The 20,710-nt window shown below is 44.3% G+C and overlaps 1 protein-coding gene and 1 long non-coding RNA gene across 5 annotated transcripts in view; one reads left to right on the forward strand and one right to left on the reverse strand.

Moving 5' to 3' along the window:
• The window catches only part of drp2 (dystrophin related protein 2), a 164,645-nt gene that overhangs the window by 20,451 nt on the left and 123,484 nt on the right, over window positions 1-20,710 (reverse strand). For all 4 annotated transcript variants that reach the window (XM_028960456.1, XM_028960453.1, XM_028960452.1 and 1 more), the window contains 6 exons: window positions 20,018-20,078; window positions 18,592-18,653; window positions 9,180-9,254; window positions 7,087-7,288; window positions 5,096-5,181; window positions 2,880-3,037 (listed from right to left, as the gene is read on the reverse strand). In XM_028960456.1, the coding sequence (XP_028816289.1) occupies window positions 2,880-3,037; window positions 5,096-5,181; window positions 7,087-7,288; window positions 9,180-9,254; window positions 18,592-18,653; window positions 20,018-20,078 (644 nt within the window). The remainder of the gene's footprint in view (window positions 1-2,879; window positions 3,038-5,095; window positions 5,182-7,086; window positions 7,289-9,179; window positions 9,255-18,591; window positions 18,654-20,017; window positions 20,079-20,710) is intronic.
• LOC114768269 (uncharacterized) overlaps window positions 6,847-20,710 on the forward strand; it is a 44,645-nt gene continuing 30,781 nt past the window's right edge. The window contains exons 1-2 of the long non-coding RNA XR_003743032.1: window positions 6,847-6,984; window positions 7,170-7,301. This is a non-coding gene — a long non-coding RNA (uncharacterized LOC114768269). The remainder of the gene's footprint in view (window positions 6,985-7,169; window positions 7,302-20,710) is intronic.

Consider the following 20,710-nt stretch of genomic DNA (forward strand, 5'->3'; position numbering starts at 1 on the left):
CACAGACAGAGACAGACAGAAGAGAGGGTCGTCTGGCTCCCTCTCTGGGCTCTCCAGGACCTCCTCAGGGGGCACAGCCAGGATCTCGGGAGGTGCGACCTTCTCGTCGCCCGCCAGTGCTGGGTCTTCTTGCCCCGGATCCTGACTGGCGCTGGATGTGGTGGAGGGGCAGAGTTCGATCCCTGGCTCAGGCTCTGGCCGATCAAACTCCGCCCTCAGTCTCTGCTGGAAGTCCCGAAAACTGCTGTCTGTCTCTCCCTGTTGCCAGAGGGCTGCGCTCCAGCCCCATGCTGACCCAAGCAGACACGAGAGGATGGTGGTGGTCTTATCAGTGTCTGCTGCCCCACTGAAGGGTCCCGGGACAATTGGGCTGTCCCACATGGGGCTGGGCACGTTGCTGGAGATGGTGGTAGGTGTGTGGTGTGGAGGGGGGTGGACGTCTTCTCCAGCAGGTGTGGACGCTGGTGCTGCGCTGCCTTTTCGCTGGGGAACGTCCGGGCAGAGGGAAGGCGGGTCGGCGACTGGAGCAGGAATGGAGGATTCCCTGCGAGGCAGTCCCGGCAGCGCAGTTGCTGGCTGGCGACATCCCGTCGCCCTCTTCCACCAGCTTTCCTCACACTGCTGGGTGGGACGTGGGTCTCCACGGACCTCGTGACGATCCTGGTCGTCGTCCGTGTCAACCTCGTACCCCCGGAAGTCACATGGGTCATCACGGACGCCGCGATGATCTCGGACGCGCACGCTGGGCGGAGCCATCCCGGCACCGACCGCCCACCGAAAATCCACGTCATCATCGCTTTCGTCATCCGTGTCCTCCCACCGGTGACTCCGAGGGTCGTCCACCCTGCGGACATCCTGGACCCATGGCGCGATAAGCTCCCATGGGCAGTACTCTGGCCATTCGGGCTGGAGGCTGCCCACCTCCTCGCTGGAGGAACGCCGTCGTTGTTGTTGCCGCTTCTCACCCCCCTGGAAGTGACGTGGGTCCCCACGGACCTTGCGACGATCGCAGACTGGCGCGATGGGCGGAGCCCAACTCTCGTCTCCCGTGCTCTCGTCGTCGTCCGTGTCGTCCCAGTCCACGGGGAGCCTTGCCAGCAGAGCGCAGAGTTCTTGGCTCGACATGCCGAAGATCGTGGGGGTCGCATCTTCTGCGCTCGCTGCCCACGTCACTTCCTCGCTGCTGCCGACGCCAACGTCCTCGCTCCGCCTCCTCACCCGCCGACGTTGTCGCTTCCGGGTTTCGCGGAGTTTCCCGGGGGTGACGTCATCACGCGGCGCCGCGTACCACGGCTTCTCGGGGAGAAAACGCTCCACCAGAACGGGCGGCGCGTCTCTCCCCTGGCGTCCGCGTTCGCCGCGCCGCGCTGCGTCCTTCGCGGCGTTTCTTCTCCTCTGTTTTCCACCGCTGCGCTTTTGGGGGGGTCGCTGGCATTCTGTCACGACTACGGACTTACGGGGGAAGGAAGCGCAGAGGTCTGACATACTGGGAAGGGGGTTTTTATTCTACAACAAATAAACAAACTCAAAGAAATACAAATAAACAATGGCGCGATGGCCAAAAACAGTTTAACATAAATAAAAGAACTGAAACAAACCCGTAGGCGTGTGGCGATTGCCAGAACTCAAAACACATAAAACTAAATCAGGTCAAGTTCGTGCAGAGAGTTCACGAAAATGCCAGCGACCCCGAACGGGCGGAAACTTCCGGCATTTATGGGGCGTCAGGATTGGGTTCCGGTGTGGAGCCCAGCTGCAGGCAATCCTGACAGGTAGGATCCATATCCAAACTTCTTGTTTTCGGCTTCTCCCATTAGGGGTTGCCACAGTGGATCAGCTGGTCTTCTTATCCACTTCAGGGTCATGAGGAACCTGGAGCCAATCCCAGCAATCAAACACACCCACATTTCTCTTCCTGATCTAACAAAAAGATGTAATATACTTCCATCAATGGCAACAACACTCAAGCAGCTGGTCCTCGGTACGACGTGGACTGATGAACTGGGAGCCCGGGAACAAATTCCATCCACTAATAAAAACCCTGACATGGAACAAATGTCAAAATGAATAGGTTTTAATTATTCATGGCTGATATCATAGGCATAGGGCTGAATACTGAGAAGAGTTAATTAAATGACTGGCTGCAGTCAGAGTGGAAAAACGGAGGATTTGATGCAGGTCCAGCTTTTGAAAAGAATTGTTCCAGTTTTATAATTAGTTAGCAACAAAAGTGAAATGTCACCGGACGGCATGACTCCAAAAACCTGTGCTGCTCCCGGCCATTAAAACCCACAAGAAAATAACGTGACAGCAGTGGGGTTCATAAAGAGCGGTGGTAGGGCAGATGCTATACTGCCTGAATACAGCGGCACATCGGGCCCACGGCGCCAAGCAGGAAATTAAAAATGGGGTGGGAGGGTGCAGAATATGGGGTCAGTGTAGTTAATGCGCTATGTTTTGCATGGCAGTAGCCTAGTCGGGGTTCAAAGTGTCCTTGAGCAGGACACTTAACCCTGAGTGTGTCCGGGCAGACTGTCCCTGTAACTACTTTGTAAGTTGTCCTGGATAAGGGAGTCAGATAAATGCTATAAGTGTAAGTGTAAAATGTAATGTGTTTATGTTGCAGGGTTTAAAGATAAGCATGAGTGTCTTGTTAGCACCGCGGGTGGTAGTAGCCTAGTGGGTAACACACTCGCCTATGAACCAGAAGACCCAGGTTCAAATCCCACTTACTACCATTGTGTCCCTGAGCTACACACTTAACCCTAAGGTGCTCCAGGGAGACTGTCCCTGTAACTACTGACTGTCCCTGTAACTACTGACTGTAAGTCGCTCTGGATAAGGCCGTCTGATAAATGCTGTAAATGTAAATGTCTCACCACACGGAAGCAGCTGCGGACGCTGGGCTCCACGTTGCTGCCCCCAAATGCAGCCACCTCCCCCAGCTGCCGGGGGATCTGGATGGCCTCGTGCAGCAGCAGGCTGAGATGCCGCTGGTCCATTAGACCCCCGGGACCTGCCACCTGCCGGAACAGGTCTATAAAACACACATTAACACATGCATGTACACATACTGGATATACTTACAGTCCTCTATGAGTCATTTATGAGGTTTAGAATTGATGCTAGATATATATACATATATTTATTGGTAACTGATTACAATTTTTTTTTATAAAAATTTCCATAAACAACAACAACAAAAAAGTGTTTAAGTTTATATTAGTTTATTTACTGAAGACATGAGGACAAATGAATGCATCATTAAAACTCACTGAAATGCTATCCATTACCCACCACGTTCCTAATCAGCATCACGGCTGCCACAGCCAGATCAGCAGCAGATAGATTATCAGGCCGAGATAATTATCAAGTTCAATCCCATAAAACAGTTGCACTTTTATCTTGTTTTAATTTCAGCACAGTGGATCACTTTAAGCACTAACACGTTTTCAGTAAGTTTCCTTTCTTGTACAAAAGCCCCATGTAATCTAGAGTCTAGAGAGCTGTCCTCCAACACAAACCTCAAGGTGTTTCCGTGTTCCATTTCTCCCCAATACCGGTATGTGCTATGTGCTTGTTTGTCAGTGACTGTCTATGTACCATACAGGATCTTGCGTAGCCATGTGGACTCCCTGTACCTATCTGCTCAGCCTTCACAAAGCATAGTACCTGTTGGACATTTAACGGTGGGTAGAGGTGACTGAATGTGGACCATGGCACACCCACTGACAGAGACATCCCTCCTTTGTTCTTCCCTTATTGATTTAACTCTGTTATTCTTTTGTTCAACCCTTAGAGTCCATCATTCCCTCTCCATCTCCCTTGGGTGTGACACAAATAAAGAACTTTATGTTAATCAGATTGTTAGTTAATCATTTACACATATTGCCTATATGGACAGCGATTTAAAATTAAAAAAAGTGAACCTGTAAAACCATGATGTTAAATGCGATGCCGTGGACAATTTGGTGCACCTAATTTTTAATAAATACATCATACACAGTCAAGTGTGTACACTTGCAAAAAAAGTTATATAAGGTTCTACAGTTGCATTACTTTACTTTACTGTACTTTACTTTACTTAGCAGACGCTTTTATCCAAAGCGACTTACAAGACTGGTGCTGGTTTGGTGCTCTTCTCTGCTTAGGTTTCCTCTGCTGCTAGGTACCCATTTTAATATTAAAAACTCTTATTCTAATTAAGGCATTAATTAAGGCATTAAGGACACTTTTGAGTGTGAAAGTTGTGAACATGTGAAAGTTTGCTTATTTGTGTGTGTTTGTAGTAGATGCTGGCTTTGCCATTATAATTGGAAACAAAGAATTGCATTAGCGGAGGCCTGTCAGAGTCAGACGGGCCAGTGGGCTCAAAATCACAACTCCTGTCACCACAGAGGAGAGAGATCACGACAGCACAGCAAAAACAGCTAAAGTGTGTGTCTGTGTGAAAAAACGAAACCCGAGTGAGCCCGACTCACTCGCACCAGATGTGCTCTTCATAATCATCATCAGCCTCTTTCCCGGAGCGCAGAGTCAAGGGTGCAATCAATCACCGGGCCAAACTGCCATGGCAACCCTAAGGTCCCAGTGTCACACCGAAGTGCACCATAGGTAATTGCATCTCTGTCCACGTCAACGACGAAAATATAAAAAGTGTGCAAATATGTGAAAAAAAAATCTGTTGCCGTTTAGCTGATTTTACGAGCAAAGACAGATGGCATGTTGACGGTGAGCGAGCCTGCGTCCGACCCTGCGGCATGACTCCGGTCTTCTCCTGCCCGCCTCACTCACCGCTATGGTGCATTTACAAGGCCAAGTCGTAAAACAACGTACAAAGCAGCACCATAAAAAAAACGCCCGTTCCCCGCTTCCAGACAGAGCTCTCGTGAAATATTAACGCTTAATTGAAAATCGAAATGCAGCGCAAGGATGTGACTCGCCGCTCTGGCTGCCGACGAGGCCCTTTGTGCTCCTTGTTTGATATCGGGGCTTTCAGGCTTTACTGTAGCCATTTGCTCCATTAGGCTAAGTGGACGTCTTTGCATAATGAGCCGCCGACAGCAGAACGAGGGGATTGTTGTGGGAGGCTCACATTTGTATTTCTCCTGGACGTCAGCGTTGCACAGGCTCACCAGCCCCATCTTGAAGGAGAGGACCCTCATCTTCCCGTTGCGGCCGCTGGGGAGAGGAAGAGACGGAGAGAGGGGAGTTAGTGTGACCGTCTTTGTCAGGCGGATTTGTGCACCATATCACAAACCCACACAGACAGATCTCCCGCTGATAGAAAAGAGAAATGAAAGCGATAGGAACAGGATGGTGAAAGGACGTGTGTATATGTGTGTGTGTGTGTGTGTGTGTGTGTTTGTGTGTCAGCCTTCAAGAGAGGAACAGCCTTATCAGATGTGGTTCAGTTCATGCTAAGAGGGTCAAAACATTAAAGAATAAAAAAAAAAAACTTATCTAAATCCAATAAGAGGGGGTGCAGCGAGGTGACCAGGAGTCCAGGGAGGGGGGACAACGGGTATGAGACCCTTAACTTAAACACCAGCAGAGCCCAGATCTGAGAAGCACTGGCCATGAGATCACAGGAGCAGGGCAGGCTGGGTAAAAGGGGTTACTGACAGACAAGGGCTGTGGACCTTAGAAAAACTATAGCTTCGGGGCTTGAGGAAAATGTGTAAAAGAAAGAATCCCAACAAATCCACCCCTTTATGATCAGTCATAGATCACTGCATAACATTTAATTTCCTCTTCCATTCAGAGAGTAAATTATCAATAACCAGCCTCAATTCAAACAAAGGTGCATTGATAATAAGTATATTCAATTCAAGACCTGCATTATTTAAATGTTCTACCACACCGGCTGATATTTACAGCCATATATGATCAACGTGCTGGTAAATTGTTATTTATATTTTTTTTTACTTGTTTTGAAATATTATGTAGTGTGTGACCCCACTTCACCCTTACAACCATGATCACATAGAAAGTTTTGTAGTGGGAACTGTACAGCAATCCCACTGATTTTTCATGTACTCTGAATTTAGTTTTAAATTTTTTTTAATACGGAAGCTTAAACCCTTCCTAAAAGGGAGATATAAATAAATAAATAAATAAATAAAGTGATTGTCACATGTGATACACAGCAGCACAGCACATGGTGCACACAGTGAAATTTGTCCTCTGCATTTATCCCATCACCCTGAGTGAGCAGTGGGCAGCCACAAATCTGGTCCCGACCTCCAAACTAACCAAAACTCCGAGCAGCCACCAATGCGGCCGTGACTCTGAAACGAGTCTGAGGTGCAGTATTCAGAGCTGCAGGTTCCTCCGGGGGCGATAAAGGAGGAGGAACGAGCTCCAGAGCTGCTGTTTGTTTTTATTTGTCTGACCGCGGGGTCGTGATTACAGTCCGCGTGCGGCTCCCTTCATACTCATTCCGGGACCAATGTTTATCAGGGAGACAAAAAAAGCAATTACCGGAATTTACGAGCTGGCCGAAAAAGCGCTGATTTCGCCCCATTAGCAGCAGGTAGTTAAAGAGCTGCAAAACAAATTTATGATGGATGGAATGGAACAAGTGGGAGAAAAGAGAGGGAGGAGAGGCCATTTAGTTGTGTGCTGGGACGCGGCCCTCTCATTTCCAGTCAGGTCTCTGGCACACAAGAGGCAGCAGCGGCTTTAACTCGCTTTCACACACCCACTGGACCAGTGCCTGGTGGAATCCTGCCCTCATTCATGATCTGCCATGATCGCCGCCCGCTTCCCTCTGACGGGATCCGCTCGTGTTTACCGCGCTCGCGCGGCGTTCCTGTGCACAAACACCCTTTGGTGCAATGAACATAAAAGAGCTGCGTGCCCTGCATTACCACAGCGACAGCATGGCGGAATTCCATTTTAGTGGGAAACAGTACATATCGGCCAATCAGAACTGCCTGGAGCAACAGCGGCAGCTGTGATTGGGTTTAAAGGAAACTGTTTGTGAGTGAACCTCTGCAGTACAGAGAAGGTCAGATAGAGTGACACTGGGTGTCTTCTGAGGGCTGAAAGCATGTGTGTGTGTGTGTGTGTGTGTGTGTGTACCTATCGTAGACGTTTAGCAGCCAGTTGAGGCACATGTCGACACAGAGCGGGATGTTCACCAGCACTCCTCTCTCATCTTCCAGCCGCTCGTACAGGGCAGTGAGAGCATGGATCACCTCCACCACATCCATCACCCGCTCCGCCTGCTGTAGCTCCTGCTCCCGGAACACCTCCACCACACTGGCCAGAGTCAGCATGTCAACTGCAGCAAATAGGTAAAAAACACACACACACAGAGAGAAAGAGATAAAGCACTCACATACTGTACAATAAAAAATTAATTCATATAAAAGAACAGACACATAGATTCAAAAGCACAGCTTCTGAAATTGGACAACATATATACAGGACATATATACAATACAAAATAGTGACAGCAACAGTTTTCGTTTTTACTCCTTTCTCAACTCATGGGTTTGTTTCTGAGTAAATATAGGATATTCTTCATATTCTGATCACAATTAAATCAGCGCCTCAATATATTGAAGAATATGTGTTTGTTGGACATAGAATGGCTGCCATAGAAACAGGACATATTTTGTCCATTAAATTTAACCAGTGAATGACTTCAAAATGTATTGGTTTCCTGTCTTTGTGAGGACATATAGAGCATATTTTACTTGTTTTGTACAGGTCTGAGTCAGCAGAGCCAGCGTTACACAACAATGTGGCACAGACCCTGAAAATTCTGTTCCAACCGGTTCTCCTGTTCTTCTTTTAATTGTAAATGAATAACAGAATAAAAAAAAGGATAAATTAGTCCCACTGAGACACACATAAACACACACTCAGCTCGTAGTGCCCAAGCACCAGTACTCCATACTGCCCAGAAATGCCTCCTTTTCTCTCTCTCTCTCTCTCTCACACACACACACACACACACACACACAAAATCAGAAATACAATCACTATTAAAGGCTGCTGCATTTCCACACATATCAAACCAACACACACAAATACAAATACAAACACGCTAATACACAGACACACATTCACAAAAACCACACACACACACACACCTTTCTTCCTCAACCCATCTAGTGTTTCGAATTGAAGCATAAGTGTATGTGAGATGGAAGGACAGTGCAGATTAATTTGATTTGGACGCCTTTAAACTGATTCCGGTGCTGGTTTAAGGTCATCTGCTGGTGTCACCCCTAATTGCATGGTGCTAGTGAAAGGACAGGGACAGACGTGCATGATGTGCATGATGAGAGGCAGAACCTCCATAAGTCCTTTTGTACATCCTGTATCACACAGGCCTATTCACAGGTCACTAATAAGCATGCACACACACACACACACAAACAAAATGCTAGTTAGCATGGCAGTCTGGCAATGAGGTCTCCTAATGACACACAATTGCAGACCAGTGGAGAGAGAAATAAGAGATTAGGAAAAGACAGCGAAGGAAGACGGTTCCTTCATTGTGTGGGCTGTGAAGCTACTCTCAAAAGGGTCCGGAGTGATGCGAGCGCGTATGAGGACAATCTGTGTGTGTGAGTGTGTGTGTGCACCCCCGCCGGGCGGTGAGATATAAACCTGTCTTGGACAATCCCCCACCCACAGGGAATGGCCAGCGAGCGCTTCCCTACAGCTTAATTAACTCCAGCAAAAGAAACTCAATCACCGCCGTTATTAGCCTTAATTAGCCAGCTTGAAAATGATGGCGGCCTTAATGAAAAAGGCAGAGGAATCAGGCGCTGGAGGGGCAGCCCTGTCCTGATCAATGGCCTGTGATCACCTCCAAAAGATGTCCTGTCCCAGCAGGCATGAGAAGAGCGAAGAACAATTTCAGTTCATTTGTGTAAGGGCTAATAATTAAATCATTAAAGAAATCATCTCAGTAAGACTTAATGTACTCCTGAATTAACCATTGAGATTACAGTGCTGGGCTAAAACGATGGGAAAACTTAGAAAGAGATGCATAAATATTAATGTTCCCAAATTGGGCTCCGAATACTTCATTGGAAGCCGGGTAAGAGCCATTAATTCATTCAAATATTGTATGCGGAGGGAGTGATGAGTGGACCACAGTAAAGTGCAGGGTGTGTGCAGGGCATTCTGATTTAACTCTGAACAGATGTACGTACGTCTCAAGGCTTTCTGCACACGTCGAAGCTTCATGGCTGTCCGGTACGCTGAGAACTTGATATTGTTCAGATCCGCTGAGAGGGAAGACAGAAGGAGAGAGAGACAGAGACACCCGTTCCCTTAGAAGACATGGTGTATTTTCATGCACGATTATTATTATTATTATTATTAACTGGATCTATCATTATTGTTGTCTGTTATTCTGTCTACTTTTCACAAAAAAATACAAAAGTACAACATAATTAAATAAGTGTCCTTCAAACGAATAGTCCATTTCAGAGAATTCACACTGTAAATGTATTGTGTCTCATTGATCAATGCATGGGTATTGAATTCTACACAAACAGAAATGGAGCGTCCTTCACTTTGCAGTTGCAGCTTTACCCCTCAGGCCTCCTATGCTTATTAATCATCTATCGCCATCATTTATCGTCCATAGGAAGTCAAAGATCTTGTCCTTGAACAAAGCACTTAACCCCATCACTGCTCTAGGGTGGTGCTTTAGTTGACTAACTTTAAACGGCATCCTAAAGCAACTAATTGCCAATTTATGATCAACCTTGGATCCATGGATATGAAGAGTCCATATTTCCTTCCGGATGCAGACAGAACAGAGAGGAACCTCTGGAAATCATGAGCTAGTCCAAAAAACTTCTCACCCACTCACTTAACCACTTCTCATAACCGCTTAGTAATACGCAGGGTCTGGGCACCAGGGCACACACACCAATTCAACTAGTCTACATGCATTTTGAGAGTGGGAGGAAACCGGATAACCCAGGCGAAACTTGCACCAACATGGGGAGAGCATGTACATTTTATTTATGGAATTTAGCAGATGCCCTTATTCAGACGACTTACAATCAGTAGTTACAGGGACAGTCCCCATGAAGACAGTGTAGTAAGTTGGGTTAAAACCTGTGACTTCTGGTTCATCAACAACAACAACATTTATTTCTTATTTAGCCCAAAATCACATACAATATGTCTCAATGGGCTTTGACAAGCCCTACAGTTGACACCCCCACACTTGACCCTTCTGCACACAAGGAAAAACTCCACACAAAAAAACTCTAGGATAGAGAAAAAAAAGGAAGGAAGAAACGTTGGGAAGGAGTGATACAGAGAGGGACCCCCTTCCAGGGTAGAGTGAGCCTGCAAATGGTGTCAGTGCAGGGCTGGTGATGATTTGTACAATATAATAATAAGTCCTACAGTTGTAGGGTTGGAGAAGTCCAGGATATAGTCCAGTGTCATGGTCTAGATTACGTATCCATAATGATGCAACTGGTCCATTTGAAGATCCCTATAGCTGTAGTTGTAACGGTGGTGGTGGCTGTGGTGACCCTCTGGTTTCTTTCATGGTATGTCCTTGTTTAGCAGTTGTCAGGAACCAGGATTTATTTGCTGGTCTCTTCACTGGGGTCTGCCAGTAGTCTGGGCGCTTGATTCCGGGTCTCGGAGAAAACAAACAGAAGCAGCGGCAGACGGTGGCATCGTACGACCAATACTGAAATATGTGGTAATAGTGGTATATTGGTGCTACAGTGATCCGATACCCTGACTAGGACAGCCTAACTAGGGTGAATTTAACAGGGGGACTCTGTGATAAACTGGACTTTATAATTGACACTGTGTCAAAGTGAAGTGAAATGAGTGTCTGGGACTTTAACAAAAAGCCAGAGAAAACAAGCCGTTCCACAACTGCGGAGCTCTATAGGAGAAGTATCTGCTCCAAGCTGTGACGTTCTGTACTTTTGATACCAGTAGTGACCCTGCACCCATTGATCAAAGGGGGCGTGGCGGGTCGTAAAGATCTAAAAGTTCACTCAGGTATTGCGGGGCAAGACCATTTAGAGCTTTATAGGTCAAAAGTAGGATTTTGTAGTCAATCCTAAATTTGATGGGTAGCCAGTACAGTGATTGTAAGACTGGGGTGTTGTGGTCAAATTTCCTAGTTCTAGTTAGAACTATGGCTGCAGCATTCTGTACTAGCTGGAGTTTACTCATGCACCTACTAGAGCATCCAGACAGTAATGGTTCATAAGTGAGCGTCTTACCCAATAGACTACATTCAAACTCACAAATTCAGAAAAATCCAATAGAAATCCAGAAGATCTAGAAGATTATTAGATGCAAAGCAACAGGAATAGAATGAAATCTGTGCATCTTTATTTTTTGTGATTTTTTTGTGATTTTTTATTGTTTCCCCAGTATGACAGAGTAAGTCATCATCAAAGAAAGAAACTAAAACCATGAACAAACACAACAGATGTTGACATATGTAATTTTTCACATAGCAGACTATGGGCATGTTGGGCATGTTGAAGCCTGTCTTCCACGTCCTTCTACAGCTTGAGGACCCCCTGCTATGACGTTTTTATTCCTTACAACCTGCCACATTCATTATGTGGTCATTAAGAAACACCTCATTGAGGCTCAATTTCTGGCAAAAGGGTTCTGCAGCAGGGCTTGAGAACTTCCGCCTTGTGCAGTGCTTAGCTTGTAACTTGTCTTTCATCTTTATAGAAGACCCTACCAACAACTTGTTCCCTGACGGCAACACTTTCAGACAAAAAATGGAGATGAAAAGTGGCAGCTCCTAGTCATGTGTAGAGCTCAGCCCTGGACCAGCGACTGACTAATGAGACCCTAACTTTAAATGACAATTCCATCCACTGCAGCCACGGGAGCCTAAAACGTCCTGGAGCTCTGGGGTCTGCAGCCTAAGAGCTGGCAGAAAGACTTACTGCTGCAGAAAACAATAACTTAAATGTCAGTACCTCTGACACTGACAAAGAATGGGCTGCACTGAGGCCAGCATATTGCATCAGGACTGCCCGCAAAATTACGAGCTTGACGTGCACATCACCGTGACCATGACAGATCCTCTGCTTCCGGAAGCAAAAAAGAAAGATCCACTCAGCTCTTCTCACCAATCCCCACCGCTCATCCACAAGGTCTCTGTGGAAATGCATCCAAGCTAAGACTTGCAAACAATTCAGGTGCACGCAAGAGGAATGTTGGCCTAGCGATTCATGCTCTCTAAATCATTCTAAGCTCTGTACAAACATAACTTTGTGTTATTCACTACACTTACAAGTCAAACGAAGCTTTCTGACCCAACCTCATGCGACTGCAGACGAATACTAATCACCTCAGCAGTTACATAATTAAAAGCTCCTTTGAATAAATTTAGTAAAAGCATAATCATATACACAAATTCTTATGAAAGAAGTGTACATGGAAGAGTATGTTGGGTATTTTTTTTAATGTAGGCACAAGGCCACAACTTCATATGTTCTTTATTCGGACAGATCACAATGTAAACCGACATGAGAGGTAACCACAGACCAATGAAACAAAAAACATTAGACAAGGACGTGAGGTATGAGGCATGTGTATATGGAGTTTCTAAGTAAATATACAAAAAAAACTGGTAACTGAGCACTACTTTCAACACCAGTGGCCTACAGGCAAAGACTGAGAAAGTCATCAGTCAGGAGGAAATGAAATAAATGGATGACTGTGCTCCTGGCCCGCAGCCCTGTGGCCATGTAACACACTCTGGGACTCGTGTCTTCCATGTACCAGTCACTCAGGCTACAAATCAATGCAAACAAAACAAAGATCATTGTCCCTGAGAGGCCGCCATCCATTATGTTACTAAAATCCACAACTGCACACATGCCTGGATCCATGTCCAGAAATTCAACTGGTCTCACTGATGATGATGATGATGATGATGCTCATCAACCAGCCCTCATTAGCTTCTACCTTGAGAGTTTTTAAACCTATGTGTATATGTTAATGAGTATCTTTACACATTTCCTGGAAGATTCACATTCCTCATGTTCTCATTAGTACAACTAATCCCACAAACCCAAGACAGAACCAGAGCAGGCGGGCATTGTGTAGCAATGAAAGTGAAATTGTCATTGTGAGACACTGCAGCGCAGCACACGGTGCGCACGACGAAATGTGTCCTCTGCTTTTAACCCATCACCCTTAGTGAGCAGTGAGCAGCCATGACAGGCACCCGGGGAGCTTTTGGGGTGTTTATTCACCCCAAAAGCCTTCAAATTTTGAAACACTAATTCACACTAATTCAACAAACTGATAATGGCTCTGGTGGGGGTGGCCAGGCAGGGTGGCGGGCATATAGACATGTACAGCATTTGTGCCAGAAAATTTCAGTGACTAAATGAAACGCATTGCATCTTAATGTAACAAAATCACAATAATATTCAAATTCTGAACTACAGTAATAAACAATGGATGAAAATAAAATACCCTTGTAAAAAGACCATGGTAGGGTGAGAGAACAGAGTGTAAAAACTCCTTTCTCCTTCCACACAAAAGCACTGTATTCAACCACTCCAACTTGATGTTACCTGGCAGAAAGAGGCATGGAGATTATAAAATAAACAGTTTCTAATTTATTAACGCCGGTAAATAATTATTGTAGTTACATGTGAATATTGTATGTAAAAAGGTACCAATGTTACAGAGAAAACAAAAAGAAGAAGAAAGAGCAAAGAGAGAGCGAGAGAGAAGAGAAGCCATGAGAAAAAATGAGAGGATAGAGCAGACTCGAAAACCAGAAGATCCAGTTTCGATGGAAAGACAGCTGGGAAAGAAAAAGTCCCTTCCCCACATGTGAACAGAACTTTATACCCCTGGCCTACAGGAAGTTGTCACTGGCCTACAGGAAGTTGTCATAGACCAATCAGAACCTGTTGTTTCTGATGTCACGCCCCCGGTGCCTCCCATCTGGGGAAGACAAAGAGAGTGGGCGGTCCTGATGGCCGACACCTCACACGTTTGGCTTGGGGGGTGTTGGAATGCAATTTGAGAAAGGGATGCAAAAACGGAGGTGTTGAATCTCTATGCACAACACAGGAATGTCATGCCTCCAAGATGTCCCATCTTACACCCTTAAATTATTATTTATTTTCCAAAGCCACAGGGAGTCACAGTGTTAAGCACAGATAGTGATAAATTCACCTTAGTTAGGCGGTTCTAGTCCAGGTACGCCCAGTACCTGTAGCACCAATATACCACTATAAACACATATTTCAGTACCAGTCGTACAGTGCCACCGTCTGCCGCTGCTTCTGTTTCTCTGAGATACTGAATGAAGCGCACAGACTACTAGCAGACTCCAGTGAAGAGACCAGCAGATAAATCCTGGTTCCTGGCAACAGCTAAACGTGGACTTATCATGAAACAAACCAGAGGGTCACCACAGCCACCACCACTGTGGTGGGATTTTCAAATGGACCAGTAGCATTTCTCCACCTCTACAACTATAGGCCTCTCTATAGGGTCCCTCCTAGAGTGTGGGGGGTGTCAACTCTAGGGCTTGTCAAAGCCCATTGAGACATTCTGTATGTGATTTTGGGCTATGTAAGAAACAAATGCTGTTGTTGTTGTTGTGTAAGGTTGAAATAGTCACAGGTTGCCAACCCCTGGTCTAGAATAACATTTCTCAGTGTTATTTGTCCTGGGGACCAGGCTTTGGGGGTGCATGGCCCTGTAAAAATGACCGTCACCAGCCAAAACACCCCAAATGATACTTTTGAACACTGCCGAATGATGCTGCAAACTGGCAAAAATCTACATTCTAATGTGATGGTTGTGCCTGCTTTCTTGCAGCTATGCAGTGGTGGAGCAGAAGCCTAGGCCGTGGGCCCGGGTGGCATTACATCTAGCCTTTAAAAAAAAAAAATACTCTTGTTTAAACAATAAACAAAAAAGAGAGTTACCAAAAACATTGATGATGGTATGAAAAATTATACATATAGAATTAAACAGCACTTTTTGTTCCCCTCAAGTCTCACAAGTCTTTTTTTCAGTTGGAATTGTTTCACAGTCAATATCTTCAAAAAAATAAAATGTATATCTTATTAAAGACAAACTGAAAATAATGATGTTTGAAAGTATTCCTCTTCTTGCCTCCCCCGCCATCATTGTTGGGATTTTTAGTTAACACTTGATCTTCAGCATGTGCACAATATTAAAAATGACAAAAAATGTGCTAATACAATATTAGTTGGAATACTTAATATATTATTATATTATATATTGTATTCCTTTAAGGGAAAGTAATAATATTACTCATGGATTGTGTGAAAAATAAACAGATTTGTCAAGTTTAAACTGTCACTGGCATATATTCATGGGGATTCACATATTGACAACATGCAGAAATTTGTTGAGATAAATCATCCTTGGAAAGGAAAAAAAAAACAGTTAGACCCCAACCATTCCCAAGTTGCTCCACACCTCCCTATTGTAAAAGGATCATTTATTCAGGCTTGTTAGTGACCGTTTTTAAAGCAGCCCTGTCATGCTTGTTTACGATGAGCTGCCATGAGTTTAAATTAATGCATGTCTCTGGGGGATGGATGGATGCATTGCGGCAGGAGATACAAGACCGCACTCACGTGGGGTGGGTCATATGAGCGAACAAGGGGGAAAGTGTTTTTATTTGTGGCTCATTAGGTCCAGCTCTTAACAGATTTTTTTTAACCTCAACAAAAGGCATTGGTGCTTTGGGAATTTTGATTCTTGGTCAGGCTTCTTTGGTTTGTTCATTATACAGTGCGTTCAGGAAATCATCAGACCCCTTTAAATTTGCAACCATTTTGTAGTCTAAAATTTTGTTTTGTGAATCTACACTCAGTACACCATAAAATGGCACATAATTACAGAATTGTTTGAAAATGTAGTAATGAAAAAACAAAAACCTGAAATATCATTTACATTTACATTTACGGCATTTGGCAGACGCCCTTATCCAGAGCGACTTACAACGTGCTTTCAAGTTACCATCGATGAAGAGATCAATTCCGGTTCACTAGGACCCTCAACTATGAATACAATCTTTTTATTCACTCTGTTGTAGATTCTATACACAAGTTTGAAAATTACAAGGTGCTCAGTTTGAAGGTGCTCAGTGACTGAGCTGTTCTGACCTCGAGGGGAAGTTCATTCCACCACCGAGGGGCCAAGAGGGAGAAGAGTCTAGATGAGCATCTTCCTTTCACCTTCAGAGATGGAGGGACCAGGCGAGCAGTACTGGAGGCTCGGAGTATACGAGGTGCAGTGTGAGGTGTAATAAGGGCTGTGAGGTAGGATGGTGCTACTCCATGTTTGGCTTTGTAGGCCAGCATCAGTATTTTGAATCTGATGCATGCAGCTACTGGGAGCCAGTGGAGGGAGCGTAGCAGAGGGGCGATGTGGGAGAATTTGGGAAGGTTGAAGATTAGTTGTGCTGCTGCATTTTGTATGAGTTGTAGAGGTCGGATGGTACATAGTGGTAGACCAGCTAGAAGGGAGTTGCAGAAATCCAGTTTTGAGATTACTAATCACATGGACACAAAGTGGACAAAAACTTTGCTCAGTAATTAGCTTGATTGGGAACGTTTGTGCGCAGCCATTTTCAGGTCTCTCCGAACATGTTCAATTCTGTTTAAGTCAGTGCTCCATCTCGTGATTTGGTTCCTTTGCAAACTCTATGTGGGCTTTCATGTGTCTTGTGCTCAGGAGAGGCTTCCATCGGGCCACTCGCCCATAAACCCCAGATTGGTGAAGGGCTACAGTGATGGTTGTCCTTCTGGAATATTCTCCCATTTCCACAAAGGATCTCTGGAGCTCAGTCAGAGTGATCTTTGGGTTCTTTTACGTCTCACATCAAGACTCTTCTTCTCTGATGGCTCAGTCTGGCCATGTCAGGCCAGCTCAAGGAAGAGTCCTGTTTCTCCCAAGCTCCTTCCATTTAAAGATTATGGAGACCAATGTGCTCTTGGGGATATTTTTTTGAAGCCTTGTCCAGATCTGTGCCTTGGCCAATGCTGTCTCTGAGCTTTTCAGGCAGTTCCTTGGACCTCATGGCTTAGTTTGTGCTCTGATATTGTTAATGAATTCAATTTTATGTTATCCTTTATTCATTTAGATCCATTTACTGTTTAAGATAAGATAAGATTCATTAACTGTTGTCCACTGATTATAGTCCACTGTATTCAACTACTAAGCATATATTTATCATATTTAACCATATTTTAATACATGAGTGTCACATCAATCGTATCTGGGTGAGTTTGAACTTTCAGACAGGCGACACTGAAGTTATCTCTTCAATTCAACTGAACTTGTTCACAAATACTAACAGCTTGAAGGTATGCTTACACATGATGGAAAGTTGCTCTCTCTCTGTACTAACTCTGCCTTCTAATAACTCTGTGCTGACTTGTCTCCTTGTACAAGAATAAATGCTTTCTCACCTCTGGTCCAACGAGTCAATGGGATATTTCCCAGTAAGAAGAAACATTCCGTAACAGGTATGAGTTGTGAGATCTTTTATAAATAGGTGTGTACCTTTTCATATCATATGTAATTCCACACACACAGCTGGACTCCAGTCAAGGTGCACAACTATCTTAAAGATGATCAAGAGAAACTGTCGGTTCAATACGTCAGTGTCACAGCAAAGGGTCTGAATACTTATGTCCATGTCATTATTTTTTATTTTTTAATACATTTGCAACCTATTTTAGAATTCTGTGTTTGTGCTATCAGTATGGAGTGTAAATTCACGAGGAACAGAAATTAATCTACATAATTTCAGCATAAGGCTAAAACATGACAAATGGTTTCAAATTGCATGGGGTCTGAATACTTGTATACTTGAATGAAAAGTAAATCATTATGTACATTGTATTGCCTTGTTTATAATATCTTTGTAAATAATATGTTTTGTGGGTGTTAAGTAGGACTGTCAAATCTAAATTAATTAAATATTTAATGAAATATTTAAATATTTTAAGAATAATTAATGAACTGCATATTGTTCACTATAAACTCATGTCAGCGCTTAAGGTTGGGTATTTCTGACACACACAACGCATATGAAAGTAAAGTGATTGTCACTGCCCCACATGAGCAGCAAGTCAACAGATGTAACCACAATAAACGCAACTCAACTGGCACTTAATTTTTGCAATCTTGTCCAGTTACCTACTGTTCACATGTGAATGTGATCTGTTGATTTCTCCCTAAGTTTACTGAAAATATGATCACCTGACACGCCTTCCCCAGCACTATGACTGCAGCACACATACACACACCCATGAGCTGTGGCTGCTCATGGCTGTTGGCTGGTGGTGTGTTGCCGACAAAATCTATCTGTTTGGACAATGGCTGTCAAATGAGATTAATGCAGCGAAAGAAATGCCATTAAATGACAATTAATGAACGAGCAGGCAGGGTAATCATACAGTCAGGAGAGGTTAATGACAGTCGTGTCACCATTCTGTCACTGCCTCATTCGGCAACACTAATGAGAGATACAAGGCTGTAGACAGGAGTGTGTTTTGTGTGTGTGTGTGTGTGTGTATGAGAACTCACGTAGTGCTTGGTAGAGCTCTGTCATCTTTGGATGATCCCAGCAGGTAGTTTGGGCCTGATGGCTGAATATGAGAGACAGAGAGAGCAAATGGAGGTTGTGAAATTGGAGGTAAAGCATAAATTGAGCAAATACACACATCTGAGTCCATCTCAAGTGCCTACACTGTGGGTACAGCGAGGGTCCAACTTTAACTACAACAATCTATGTGGAGAACATCCCAGTTGACAAACCTGTAAACCTGTAAAATGCAGTAAAGAGCTTTCATATCCTCTCTCCCTCACACATACACACACACTGTTTTAACATTCCATATTTGTTTGCTCAGCAGCGCTCTAGTATCACTGTAGACAGATGAATAAGAAGTGCACACACACACACACACAATGAAAAATGATGTCAGATGAATAAATCAAGAACAGAAATAAATAAGTAAGATTGCCCTGAGCACAAAGTTTAGGCTAAACTGTCAATTTAACTCTGCTATCTTTTACAACCTCTGCGTGTGTGTGGGTGTATGCTGCTTGATGTGTGTATGTGACGTTCTGTTCTGTCATTAACCGTGCAAAAGCGCTCACAAAGCACAAGCAAAACAGATTTCATGCACACGCTCATACACTCGCATGCAATACACTGTATGTAGGGCTGTCTAGGGCTGATGAAGGCATTCATCACTGCGATTTATTCTGACACATGAAACAGATATCCAATAAACAGAGACCCTTCATAAAGATAGCGACAAATAGTGAAGGAGTTTTAGGGCCACTGATGACATCGTGATCACCTTTGCATTATTTTCAAGTGGAGACACACGGCTGCCTGCTCAAATAATGGGAGGCAAGTGCTTGTGTTTCTGGAAATCAGGCACAGCCAGACGAAAATATTTAAATGCGCACAGTACCATATGACACACGGTTCACAGTGTTTCTGGTCACATAATCTGAATCAGCCCTAAGGCAGAAATGTAGAAAATAAAAAGTTGCCCGACTAGGCTATTGAGAAACCGTTGAGGAAATATTTTATTTACTGTCAGAGCATGAAGGATGTTTTATTTAAAGAGGCCAGATCATATCTCTGTCACTCTCCGTCTGAGCCTCTTTCACACACATAGGTTTAAACATCACAGCAAGTTCTAGTCTAAACCGGGATTAATTCATTACTCTACTTTTTTATCACTTGACAGCCCTATTAGGAGCTTCCTTTCTGCAGCCATGAAAAATACCCACTCATTTATACTGAACCAAACACAGTAAAAATGTCTGGCTAGTGTTTTTGCCTTTCAATCCTGAGTTGATTATGGTCTGAAACGATTCAAATCATAATTTTGGAAGAGTGTGGAGAAACAACAAAACTCTCCCAGCAGCACACAGGGTAAGTGGTGGCCTCGTGCTCTGCCAATCACCTAATGGCACAGCCGCCAGGACTTACTTGATGTAGTACGGCACTTTGTTGGGGGATATGGCTCGTTCCCATGGAATCTGCACCGAGCCTGCAGAGAGAGCCAGACATCAATCACGCTGATGGGGAAAACACACGCTCGTGTAGGGTTTAGGGGGGGGAAACAATACAAAAAAAAAATACTACGAGGGGTAATGCCCACGCAGCTAAGCCTTACACCGGTCCCGTACGAGCACCATGTACACATATTACACATATTATCTGTTAGCCGCAGCAGCTAAGGCCGATTGTTTGTGACGGAGATATGTGGGTAGAATGCGGATGTAGGGATTAAACATCGGATGAGCTGGGCACTTGTCCAACATCTGACAAGGCATCCAGAGTATGAGCTTTAACCAGGCGCTGAGACAGACCTCATTTTCAAAATGGAGCATGTTTTGACAATGACATCAATAGTAAACAAACATAACAATAATAAAAATAATAATGATGCTAACCAAAACACCATACTGGCCCGAATGTATATTTTGGTTGGAACCAAATCCCATACTTAACACTGAGTGTTTAACAAGGTCAATAAAGTAATTGTAATAATAACAACCATTAATCTACAGAATATGTATTTTTACATGTCATTTATGTGCAGATACACCAGAGGGTAAAGGTTACGGGATATAGAAAACTCCTACCTATCTATAGACGCCCATGGATCCATGATATGTG

This window comes from Denticeps clupeoides, chromosome 18 (assembly GCF_900700375.1).
Source record: "Denticeps clupeoides chromosome 18, fDenClu1.1, whole genome shotgun sequence".
Taxonomy (NCBI): Eukaryota; Metazoa; Chordata; class Actinopteri; order Clupeiformes; family Denticipitidae; genus Denticeps; species Denticeps clupeoides.